At 39.6% G+C, this 12765-nt stretch overlaps 1 protein-coding gene across 2 annotated transcripts; it reads left to right on the top strand.

Moving 5' to 3' along the window:
- The first annotated feature begins 132 nt into the window (after positions 1-132).
- LOC135106879 (dynein axonemal assembly factor 11-like) lies at positions 133-11665 on the top strand. 2 transcript variants are annotated; one of them, XM_064016254.1, is made up of 10 exons: positions 133-621; positions 2078-2245; positions 2765-2939; positions 3361-3539; positions 4230-4308; positions 6042-6159; positions 8131-8255; positions 9074-9239; positions 9786-9940; positions 11412-11665. In XM_064016254.1, exons 1-10 carry the CDS (start codon positions 612-614, stop codon positions 11584-11586), a joined length of 1350 nt encoding a protein of 449 aa, XP_063872324.1. In that variant the 5' UTR covers positions 133-611; the 3' UTR covers positions 11587-11665. The 2 variants fall into 2 exon arrangements, with proteins under 2 accessions (XP_063872324.1, XP_063872323.1); XM_064016253.1 differs by having other exon boundaries at positions 8128-8255.
- The last annotated feature ends 1100 nt before the right edge of the window (positions 11666-12765 follow it).

Here is a 12765-nt window from a genome sequence, read left to right as displayed (position 1 = left end):
ATATCTATGCCAAAATTGAAGCTTGGGTAGTTTTTCTAAGTATAATGTGGGGTTGTTTTAGGTTTAGAAATAAATAAATAGCAGTTTTATTGTGAGGGGTGTGGAGTGTGCTGGGTGTCGGTGGCTCGTTGCCATGACGATCACCAGGACGCCAACTGGGATCCAATCAGCTGACCCAGAGTGCTTGTATGACCCCACGGTGCTCGTTTGCATGATCCATAGTGCTTACATGACCCTCAGTTCTGGTTTAGATGTGCACCATATGAGGAAAGATTACATAGATAATTAGACCATACAACCCCTTGAGTCCAAACGGAGGCCAATAGAAAGAGTACAAGTTTGTCCAGAACTCTCATAAGCAAATGAAGGACGGAAAGGAAACTGATCCATGGAAGTTATCATTATACAATCTTTGCAAATGAATCTGGTTATTGACAATGTGTAAAAAAAAATGTAAAAGTAAGGTGGAGTATGACAATGCTTGAAAGGTATAATAAACACACGTGATGACTAGTATGCGATTCTTGAAATATAAAACTTGTATTTAAGTGTAAAATCCCCAAGAACATCGCAGTTGACAGCGTGTGTGTTCATCTATAAACAACACAAATATGGTGAGAAGTAAGTATATATAATATAAGTTTATAACGTGAATTATAAGTTACTGAAAGATTCTCTCTCTCTCTCTCTCTCTCTCTCTCTCTCTCTCTCTCTCTCTCTCTCTCTCTCTCTCTCTCTCTCTCTCTCTCTCTCATGATGCGAAATTTGAAGTCTTTAAAGTCGATTGGCATCCATAGAATGTAAAAAAGGAGAGAGAGAGAGAGAGAGAGAGAGAGAGAGAGAGAGAGAGAGAGAGAGAGAGAGAGAGAATCAATAAAAGTAATAGTAGATAATGACAAAGGTTAAAGATATCGAGACTCGTATACGGTGATATTGACCCAAGGATGATGATGCAGCTGGTCTTTATAGATACCATTAGCGTCAACTGATTTTTGCCGAGAGGCAGCATAACACAGCATTACACAGAACTGCATGGTCGTAAAACATCAGCAGGGTCAGAAAGGAACGTGGGAAAACAATATAGATGAAAGAAAGAAAGAAAGCAAAAAAACTGTAAGAAATATTAATAGGGAGTGTAAAGATTAAATTTCTTTTCTAACGCGAATTGTATGTTATTGAAATTCTCTCTCTCTCTCTCTCTCTCTCTCTCTCTCTCTCTCTCTCTCTCTCTCTCTCTCTCTCTCTCTCTCTAATTAACTTTCGTTCCCATGCTGTGTTATCAAATTATAGACACAAGCACGGGAAATTTCCTCACATTCGCCAGAGGGAGAGAGAAAAACTAGAACTGCAACTTGGTGAGGCTTGACTCGACGCGCAAGCCCCCCCCTCTCTCTCTCTCTCTCTCTCTCTCTCTCTCTCTCTCACTGACTGACTGTCTTGCAAGTTATGCGTTGGTTTCCTCATAAACTTAGCCATCATTATCATCATCATCATCATTATCAAACTCCTATATTCTAGCGCAAGTTTTAGTTGATACTCCTTCCTTTAAGTATACTGTCGTCCCTCGTAAAGAAGCTTTTACATGCCGTTAAGTTAATTCACCAAGGATCAAAAGAGGTGGAAGGCTAAGTGGAAAAAAGAAATGCACTGGCTCCATGACTTTGTAGCTCAAGATTACAAAGGCTTCTAACCTTCTTCATTTATCCGTCTGCTCTTCGTCTATTCCAGCTTTCAAGGCCACCAAAGGAAAACTTATTATATCATCTCTCCATCTACTCGATCGTTCTCCGTTTTGTTCTGTCTTCCCTTTTAATCATCTCTAGGTGAACTTTTTATTGTCCATCTATTATCTTTTCGGTTCATGACGTGTCCTGGCCACTTATCATTGTCATTATTTAGTATTATCTTCTTATTAAACTCTTAAAACGCTTCGGATTCTCATTAGGAATATATATTATGGTATTTTGGTTTTTATGTGCGTTTTTAACATTAATAATTCAGAATCCTTGTCAAACATCACTCGAATCATCAGTCCAAAATGTCTGAATCCCTAACAATGGTTCTTTTTTAACGGCAGTCACGCTAGATATGGTTCGGAAGCGCGCCGAGCATAATGAAGGCCACGTGAGCACGCTAGAGGAGCTTTCCCTTCATCAGCAGGACATTGAGAGAATTGAGCACCTCCATCGATGGTGTCCAAGGCTTCGCATTTTGTATTTGCAAGGGAATCTCATCTCCAAAATCGGTAAGGCTGATGTTCATACGATCCTTCATAACTGTAAAAGCAACTGAAATGTAATGATTGAGCTGATGATTTCACTGGTATTAGATTTTTACTTTTCTTTATTCTCATCTACTATTAAGTTTTGCCGTTTTATTTTCAGAGTAAACCTCTTTCTTGATTAAATGTTGGAAAGTACTTTGAATTTAATTTATTTAATTGGATTTAAATTTGTCTCATTTTCAACTTTTATTTATTTATTTAGCTATCCATTTACTTATTTGTCGTACTTCATCAGCAAAGTTTTTAGTTGCACTCAGTCTTTTTAAAATAAAACATCTTTTCCCAAAGTTGATATATATTTCCTACTATCTTTTCTAAAATAAGAAATAAAATAGAAATAAGAAACTTTCCTTACTATCTGTATTCTTCCATAGCAGTGAATCATTTCCCTACTTTTGTATCCTCGTCGTTTACTAGCTCATCTTCAAAACATTTCAAGTCCCATTCAGCCATTATCATCAATTCCCCGTGACTTGGCAGAGAACGTGGGTCGGCTGCGTGACCTGGAATACCTGAACCTGGCCCTTAACAACCTGGAGCGGGTGGAAGGTCTAAGCAGGTGCGAGTCACTACGTAAATTGGACCTCACAGCTAATTTCATCATCGATCTGACCTCCTTGACGAGTCTTCAGGACCTGCCGTGCCTTGCCGAACTGTGAGTGTTAGGCGCTTTAGGGTTTGTGTGTGTGTGTGTGTGTGTGTGTGTGTGTGTGTCCAAACGTTTGATGATGTATCATAAAGTATCATAAATCATCATAATGTATCATAAGTATAATAAATCATCTTGCTGGTATCAAATAATGCTTTTCATAGTTTTTTTTTTTTTTTATGTAAGGGGAACTCTGACCAAGGGGTACAAAAAAGGCAGAAAAAAAAGGCGTGCTAAAGGTGCCAGTCCCTAAAGAATAGAGCTAAAAGGACTATCCAGATCTAGAGAAGTGTCTTGAATCATACAGTAAGTACGTGGTAAGTCTCACATTCCACTTATTCATTCCACGTAACAGTTTCTCTCTCTCTCTCTCTCTCTCTCTCTCTCTCTCTCTCTCTCTCTCTCTCTCTCTCTCTCTCTCTCTCAGACACATGACGGGCAATCCTTGCACGAGTTACCGCGGCTACAGAGCTTGGGTCATCTGTGTCCTACCGGGCTTGGAGGAGCTAGACGGGGCAAGGATCACCAGATCAGAAAGGCTTCGGGTCCTTCAAGAGTTTTCCGAAGCCGCTGCCACTGTCACGGTTGATCAGGAACTGGCTATGGGTGAGGAAAAGGAACGTGGGGAGAAAATATATGAAGGAAGGAAAACTGGGGTCGAAATTATAGGGTAGTTAGATGGGGAGAGTTCAAACTTTAAATAAGTTTTTTAAAGTAAATTATAAGTTTTAGACGAAATTATGTTTGTTTCTCTCTCTCTCGTCCGCATATTATCTCATTTTCTCCTGTTTCAAAGGTCAAAGAGAGGATTATTCGAGTTCTGATGGGTGTTTTCTCTCACTAATGATGCACAACACCAAATATACTCTCACTGGAACCATGAAAACACCATTGCAAACTTAACCTTCACTCAAGATTTAAAGCATGCCTTACTCACGAAGCATAGGCTGGGCTGGTGTAGCGCCACCCAAGGGCTTCGGCGTATAGATTTAGGTAACCAGTTCTCTTACCTCGCTCGCCGTCTTTAACTTTCCCACTCATTGACCACTAGCCAAGAGTGAACCCAGAGACAGAGAAAGGAGAGTTAGAACATTTCTCTCTATCGTGGCATTAATGTGCTTTCCAATCATTTCAGAGAAGCGAGCCAAGGAACAAAGTTACCGTGTTCCTTCCCCTCGCCATCTTTAACATCCTACTCATTGACCGGCAACTATGAGTGAACACAGGGTCAGAGAAAGAAGAATTTTAGAATCTCCCTCTCTATCGTGGTACTACTGTGTCTTGTATTCTTTGCAGAGAAGCGAAGTAAGGAGCGGGAGAACTGCGAATGTGAGATGGAGAACAGCGACGAGGAGGACGAGGAAAACGACGAAAAGTATGTCGAGAAAATGACTCGAATATAATCTAATAATTCGTGGTCCTTATTATGAAACGCTTTGTTCTCTCTTGTGAGCAATTTTGAAAGACTACAGAGATGGTTAGTCGGGTTCTCATGCGTGCCTATATTTTGGTATTATAGCAGAACTTTGGTTAAGCTATCGCTACGATCATGAAAACAACCTTGACAGCCCCCATAAGTTTTTGTTGAGATCATAATAGCCATGCAAACTGGTGAAAACGTCAATAGGAAATACCAGAGTGATAACGATGGTGAAAGTAATAATGCTGATGACACGTGATGATAATAGTGATGAGAGGAAAAATAACAACAATAGTAATGACGATAGTGATGACAGTGAAGCACTTTAAACATGACTCACCATTATGCTCATTACCTTAGCCTATTACACACATATCGTATACAGACGAGGATTAGAGAGAGAGAGAGAGAGAGAGAGAGAGAGAGAGAGAGAGAGAGAGAGAGAGAGAGAGAGAGAGAGAGAGAGAGAGAGAGAGTGTGTGTAGGATGAGATGAATGAAGAAGAACAGGGAGGAAATATGAGGATGGTGGAGTTAGGGAGATGGGTAATTTATTTTCTATCTTTCGTGGCAAACTTTGGAGGGAGTGTCGAGGAAAGGAAGGAGAAAATTAGTGAACGACATATTGCTCTAGTCTAGTGGTATGATTCCTTGCTATATTTAACTCTATCCTCCTCTCTTTCTTACTCTACTCTTTTTTTTTCCCCCTTCTCTCCCTTTCCCTGTTCATACGTTCAATTTCCTTTCTTCCTTTCTCGCTTAGCTCTCATGCTCTATTTTTTCTCCTTTTTTTTGTCTTTTTTTCTTCTTTCCCCTTCCATTCTTTCCTGTTATTGCTTCCCTATCTTTTTTTTCTGTCTCTCTCTTTCTCTTTCATCTCACTCACCCTTCCTTTTCTTGGTATCCTCAAATTCCTTTCCTCTTTACTCTTCTTGCTTCCCTGCCCCACTTTTTTTCTTTTTTTTTAATCTCTCTCCCCTTCCTCTCTTAGTATCTTCGTCTCTCTCTCTCTCTCTCTCTCTCTCTCTCTCTCCTCTCTCTCTCTCTCTCTCTCTCTCTCTCTCTCTCTCCTTCCGTGCATCTCTCCCGTATCATTCTTCCTCGTTTCATGTTCCTTGTCTTTCATTCATCTCCATTATCTCTCATGCTTCCTCGCTTCCTCCCTCCTTCCCTTCCTTCTTCTCTCTATTCTCTTCTGAGTACGTAAAATGAGGCAACTGCGTGGCACCAGAGAGAGAGAGAGAGAGAGAGAGAGAGAGAGAGAGAGAGAGAGAGAGAGAGAGAGAGAATCGAGCACAATAGTGTAGAGAAACAGCATATAAAACTCCACAATTGCTACACAATGCATAAGTTGAGAATATAGTTCTATGAGAGAGAGAGAGAGAGAGAGAGAGAGAGAGAGAGAGAGAGAGAGAGAGAGAGAGAGAGAGAGAGAGAGAGAGAGAGAGAGAGCACAACGACTGCGGAAAGGCAGATAGAGAGATAGACAGACATACTGATTCACAGCCAGTAACAGACAGATAAACAAACAGGCGGACTAGCGGATGGAGAAAAAGCAGAACAAAAACAAACAGACCAACAGACTTGTAAAGCATAAAATACAGACAAACGAACGAAGAGACAGACAAACAGAGCAGACATAATTGTGGAGTAAGCACTAACACGCACTGACACCTCTTCCTTCGTCAGGTGGTGGAAGGGCGCAAGTAGCCACACTCCTGAGACCCGGGTAGCCATGCACCGCCGCCTCGCCCGCCAGAGGGACCGCCAAAATACCTCTCGTACTCCCCACGAGGACATCAGGAAGGTCGGTTGTCGCTCAACACTCTTGCGGTAAAACTTGGGCGGAGAAAGAAAAATGTTAGGATATTTCTCGGGTGATATTGTGAAGTATGCAAGTTCCTGTGGTTACTTTTTTACTATTACTATTACTGCTAATGCTGCTGCTACTACTACTACTACTACTACTACTACTACTACTATCAATAAGAGCAACAATAACAACATCGCGATTCTTAATACTGTAATCAATGAAGAAAGAACTACAATAATAATAATAATAATAATAATAATAATAATAATAATAATAATAATAAAAATAATAATAATGAAAATGCGAGGAAAAAACATTTATAACTGAATAAATCGACCATAGTGTTTGTGTGTGTGTGTGTGAGTTTGCTTAGTTATACATACACTCGTGTGGACCTATCTCCATATCTATATTTATCCAGGCTTTCCTTCAATGTGTGTGTGTGTGTGTGTGTGTGTGTGTGTGTGTCTTCAGGTGGCTGCACAGGAGGGTCGGTGTCCTCGCCTCGCCGTCATCTCTTAAAGGGTAAATGTTCCCACCCGTTGATCTGCAGAGTTTCATCAATACAGGGTCCAGGCACCACAACACTAATTGCTTTTCCACACACATGCCAGTTCCCTTACCACTGAATGCCTCGTGTCATGTATGTTCAAGCATTGGGAAATTGATCTAAGATTAAGCTATTGATTAAAAAAGGGATTGAACACTGATATGTAATTCAACGTATCATTATTATTATTTTATGTGAGAGGGATACTGACCTAAAAAAAAATGTCCTGCTGAGGGTGCCAGTCCCTATAGAGAAGAGACAAAAAAAAGATTATCCAGAATTTGAGGCTGTCTTGAAATCATACTCTTGGAACAGTTCAAGTCAAAGTTAGGAGAAAATACGGAAGTTGGCAGGGAGTTCCAGAGCTTGCCATTTACTCGTGCATGACATCGTATTAATCTGACTAATGATTGCCGGTGTGTAAATGATCTTTCGTTTATTTTGACTCTCCTGCCACTGCAACTGAAGCAAAAGGAATATGTTTAGCTTCTTCAGTTTTACATGTTACGCTAATTCATGTTATTTCGTTATTATTATTCGTGCATGGCATCTTATTAGTCTGACTGTAATGATTGCCACTGCGTGAATTATCTTCCTTTCACCCTGACTCTCTCCCCAATGCAACTGAACCAATTGGAATAAATTTATCTCCATTATTTTTACATGTTACACTGATTCATGATATTTCACAACTTTTCTTGTCACTGAATATAATAACTAGATGCCTTTAAAAATAAAATACATGCATGTTCTAATTTTATTGTTAACGAGGTAGTTCACTTTGATGTATTTCAGTAATATATTATCTATAGTTTACCTTATTTTTCATTGAGCTTTCCGGGAATCCCTATATATAGTCATACCTTTAATCAGAAATACATGCAACAGTTGTTGTTTTAATATTTTTACATTTTTCTGCCTCTTTTTTGTGGTGTGCTGGGGGTAGAGGACGTTGCTACAGATTAATACCATCATAGTTTCTTTACATTTCGTTATTGCAACATGATTTTCTTTTCTTTCTCTCGTCATCACTGCGTAGTTTCATACTTTTAAACAACAATATGTACAATTTCTAGCTCCATATATTTTTTTTTACATTATATTTCTAGTCACTTTTACTCAATGTTTAATTCTACGGTCTTTTTTAGTTTTACGTTCCTTGTCACTTTTTCTCGCTGTATTTTTACCTTCCTTGCCATTTTAATCCCTTATTTAGTTTATTTTATTATTCTGCTGTCTTATATTTCTTATTTTCTTGTTGCTTTTAGTGCATACTTTTAACATTCCTTGTCACTTTTACTCAATGCTTACGTCAGCTTTCTTTTATTTCTATTTTTCTTGTTGCTTTTACTGTATATTTTTTACATTCCTTGTCATCTTTACTCACTGTTTTGTATGGACGTGTATCGCAGCAGCGGCGTGAGGTTCGTCTTTTCACTGCTGACGGGCGCCCCCTCAATGTCAACGCTGCCAAGCTCACGTTCCAGTTGACCGAGGACGAGGAAAGCAACTGTTTCGTCCTCGAGGTGAACACATACAGGTGAACTGCTTCGTTTTATCCCACTAGTGTTACAGTGCACGGTTACTGTCCATCACTTTGTTGCCATCCTCATGGAACTGAAAGAAAGAGAGGAAGGGTAATAGCGAGAGACGGAAGGAATGGAAATGGATGAATGGATAAAAAAAAAAATATATATATATATATATGAATAATAATGAAGAGATAAAGACTATTCTCTCACCCGTGTTATTACAGTGCACGGTTACTGTTACTTGCTTCCTAGCCTTGTGGTGCTGAAGGATTGAGTGGAAGGATGGTACTGACAGACTGAAGGAACGAAAGTGATTGGATAAAAAAAAAAATAAAGAATGATAGTGAAAAAAAAAGAAGGAATGAGTCACTGAAAAAAAAAATGAAAAGGTGACAGAGAAAGACAAAAATAAATGGAGAGTGAATGAATGAATGAATGACGCTGAGAGAAAGAATGGCTGTCTGTACTTCTTTCAGTTCTCTCTCTCTCTCTCTCTCTCTCTCTCTCTCTCTCTCTCTCTCTCTCTCTCTCTCTCTCTCTCTCTCTCTCTCTCTCATATTATTTTTTACCAATAAGAAACGTTCATTATTTTAAAATTCTTACATGCCATTCATCAACTCCAATAATCATCTTTCATAATGATTACCTCTTTACATCAGTGCATCACACAACAGTTACCTGTTAACACTAATAATAAATAATGTTTTCCCTTTATAGATAACTTTCTTTTTCTTCCTCCTCCTCCTCTTCTTTCATCCATACACTCATTCAAGACACCCGTCAAGGCGGCAGGACGTGCAATATTTTCGCGTCTATTTACACACAGACACCTGGACGCTTCCTTGGTGACGTGCAACGTGGAGCCTTGGTACGTGCGGGTCACAGTGAAGGGGAAGGTACTGCAGCTGGTCATGTTGGAAGAGGTCAGGCCGGGTCAAGCCACTGCCCAAAGGTCCCAGGTTACCGGCCACCTCGTTGTCAAGATGCCTAAGGTAAGGAGGGCAGGTAATTACTGGCTTATTATCGTGTTATGGAGAGGCTCTGTTTATGGAGAAATTTTGTTTGCTTGTGAATCTATGTTCGTATTCTCAAATGTTTCGGCATCTTATTTTTTAATAGGTTCTAGTGAAAATTTTTTTGTGGTTTTCAAGAGTATTTTCATGATTCTGTTTATGATTTGTAAGAATTCTGCGCCATCAGTGGGTAAAACATACATGAGAATCCGAGTAATCATCTGTATTGCCTATAGTCTTAATGAGAGCCGAAAGCTTCTCAGAATACGAATCCTATAATATGAAAGGTCCATATTCAACTGAATACTTATTCAGGGACTGAACCGCTGATTTAACTACAATTAGAAATACAACATGAATTCGTTTCTCGTTCAGCAGTCACACTTCTAAATAAAACTTAAAAATAAAGAAAATAATAAATAAAGAAAAACTGTCTTATCTTTGACACCTTTCCTTTAAGTAAATTCCTTCCTATTAACTGAGCATGGTATGAAAATAACAATGTACTCTTTCCTCGCTCACCAGCTTGCGCCTCCCCGCTTCCCGTCATCCGCCAGCAAGCCGGAGAAGATCATGCCGGTGACCCGTTCCTCTGCCTTCTCTTCCTCTGCATCAAGCTTCGTGCGTCCATCAAGCCCCGAGCCGCGAGAGACCTCAAGGCAGAAGGAGCAGCAGTCCAGGTATTCTTCAGTTTGGTTAGGTTATGTTAGGGTAAGGTTAGGGTAGATTAGGTTAAGTTAGGTTTAGGTTTGGTTAGGTTAGCGAGCGTATAAACTCATTCGCTTGCCATTTGCCAATCTGTATGATATTTTTGCTCCCGTCTTGTTGTATTAGGAACAAAATCTCTCTCTCTCTCTCTCTCTCTCTCTCTCTCTCTCTCTCTCTCTCTCTCTCTCTCTCTCTCTCTCTCTCTGTGTGTGTGTGTGTGTGTGTGTGTGTGTGTGTGTGTGTGTGTGTGTGTGTGTGTGTGTGTGTGTTTGTGTGTTCCTTAGTCTCACGCTCTTGAAAATATCAACACTTAATATTTAATTTTTCTTCCTTTTATGTGCCATAACCTCTGTACTCGTTCCACGCTTCATCTTACGCGTGCTTACCGTGTGTGTGTGTGTGTGTGTGTTCTTACCTAGCTTTTACTTAATTGTATTTTCACAGGATTGAGTCAAGCTCTTAATGTCCCGCCTTTTAAAGTTAATCTGTCATATTTATCCTTAAAGCTATGAATGCCCCTTGCACGCACAGCTTCGTTAGTCAATACATTCGTGTGTGTGTGTGTGTGTGTGTGTGTGTGTGTGTGTGTGTGTGTGTGTGTGTGTGTGTGTGTGTGTGTGTTTGCCTTCCCCTCTTATGCTTCCCTTATCAACGCATTATCATCATAAAGTCACCACCGCAAACATCAATATCATCTGGCTGGGATGAAAATTAATCAGCATTATGGACGATTACGTACATCATTTCCATTTCTCTCTCATAATTAGCATCACTGCAATAACAAAAGGCAGTATGTACGCATTATCGGAAACGGATAATGAGAGACTTGTATAGTATTGGTGTATGCTGACCCACTATGTACCTTGTATGGTCCTAAAGTATATCAAATGTATTAACCAAATGTATAAGGAGTTGAATATATTACATGTGTGGGATCACTCGCTTTAAAACCTTAAGTTCCTGTAACATTCTCACGGTATTTTTATGAACCCTTTAACTGCCAGACAAAGCTTCCTCTTTAATACCTAAAACCTTTTATATAGGCACTTTTTTTCGGTAAGCTTTCGTGAATATTTCTGCAACGTAAAAAGGCCAAATCATAACCTTCAGTTTTCTCTCTTTTCTCTCTCGTGTGTCTATGCAAACATTTTTTTAGTGCTATGAAGGTTAATGACGGATGATCATAGCAGTAAAAGTTAATTGATTGATAGATAGATACGCAAATATATAAGTGGATATGCAAATAGATAGATAGCTACATTTATAAAGGGATAAAATGAGTGATTGATAGATAGATATATATGGATAATATGAGTTGTATTAGTCAACCATTAACTTACTGAAAAACTACCTTGAAAACCAGAATAACCCCCATTAAAACCTATTAGAAATAGTCATGATAAGACGGTGATGCTTTTCTAATGTTTTTTTTTTTTTTTCCAGCCACTCCAATTACCTAGAGGTCACGGAGAGGAAGTCAAGTGTCGATTACACCAACATCGTCAGCACAGGCAGCGTCAGCAGCGGGCAGCCGTGTGAGACGCGGTGCTCTCTTGTTCCTGCCAGACCTATCTCCCCAGACTTTGTGGATGATCCTTCTGTTCCGCCGCTTGAGTAACATCGTCAGTTAGTCGTCAGTTTGTCACTTTTGTAACATTCAAAGCCGTGGCTGTATAAAGATAATCTGGCTCCCTGTTTGTGTTCTTTCTTTTATCCTAGAGTGGGAAGATTTTTGGGGTGATATATTCTGTTGTTGTTTTCCGCTGCTTGAATAACACCGTCAGTCAGCCAGCCATCTGTAGAATTCAAAGGCGTGAAAGTAAACTAATAATTTGACCCCTGCTTGTCCTTTTTATCCAAATGTGAAATTTCTAGGGTAATAAATGCCGCATATTCGAATTCCTGTTGTTCTTTTCCGCCACTTCAGTAGCTCCTTCAGTCAGCCAGTCAGTCCGAGAGACAGAGAGAGAGAGAGAGAGAGAGAGAGAGAGGAGGGGAGGGTTCAAGTTTAGGAGTGTATAATAGCAATAAATACGTCTAATCAGTTAAACGACAATTTTTTTTCTTCGAAATATACTTAGCAGTGTACACAACTAAAGAACAAAGTGTGTTATACTAGAGCCTCGTGTATTGATATACTTTGATCTCTCACCACGACTATTTTCACAGGCCACAGAGGTAATTAGCCAAGTTCTCAAGGGTGTTTTTCCTTTTAATAATGTAGAAGTATTGTTAATCTATGAATAAAACCATCATAACACTCTCGCAAATCTATGTAACTTCAACTACAGCCTTTTGAGTCAAGAAGAGGTGCGGCGCAGAGGTGTTTCAGAATATGGATCAAAGTGTGTGCAGCGGTGGGAGAGAGAATGAGTGTATGTTTTACGCAGCGCTAGTCAACGTGGCGCTCGGTGAATGGAAGTGCGTAGCGTTAGGACTGCGTGGGTAGATTAGGCTTAACACTGCAACCGGTACCTCCCAACTGTTTGGGCGCCAACATGGCATAGCTGGATAGTTCATGAAAAGGCAGGAACTTGCCCGACATATAAATGGCCTTCAAATAAACTTGTCAGAATGTTTGAATGACATAAAGAATGCAGTTTTTTCCTCAATAGTTACACAGATGCTTGGAATAAATTGAAAATAACGGCAGTAAAGGTAAAGAATGTTGTAGTACAAAAGGGAAAAAAATTGTGAAATATAATTCATTCGGAGACGGGACTGAATGAGTGTTCGTGTGACCGCTATGCAATACGTATATATCTCTTATTAAGTATATAAATAATGTCACTATTTT

Source organism: Scylla paramamosain, chromosome 14 (genome assembly GCF_035594125.1).
Source record: "Scylla paramamosain isolate STU-SP2022 chromosome 14, ASM3559412v1, whole genome shotgun sequence".
NCBI lineage: Eukaryota > Metazoa > Arthropoda > Malacostraca > Decapoda > Portunidae > Scylla > Scylla paramamosain.
Note: the sequence above shows the minus strand (reverse complement) of the source record. Positions and strands in the feature narration are given on the sequence as shown.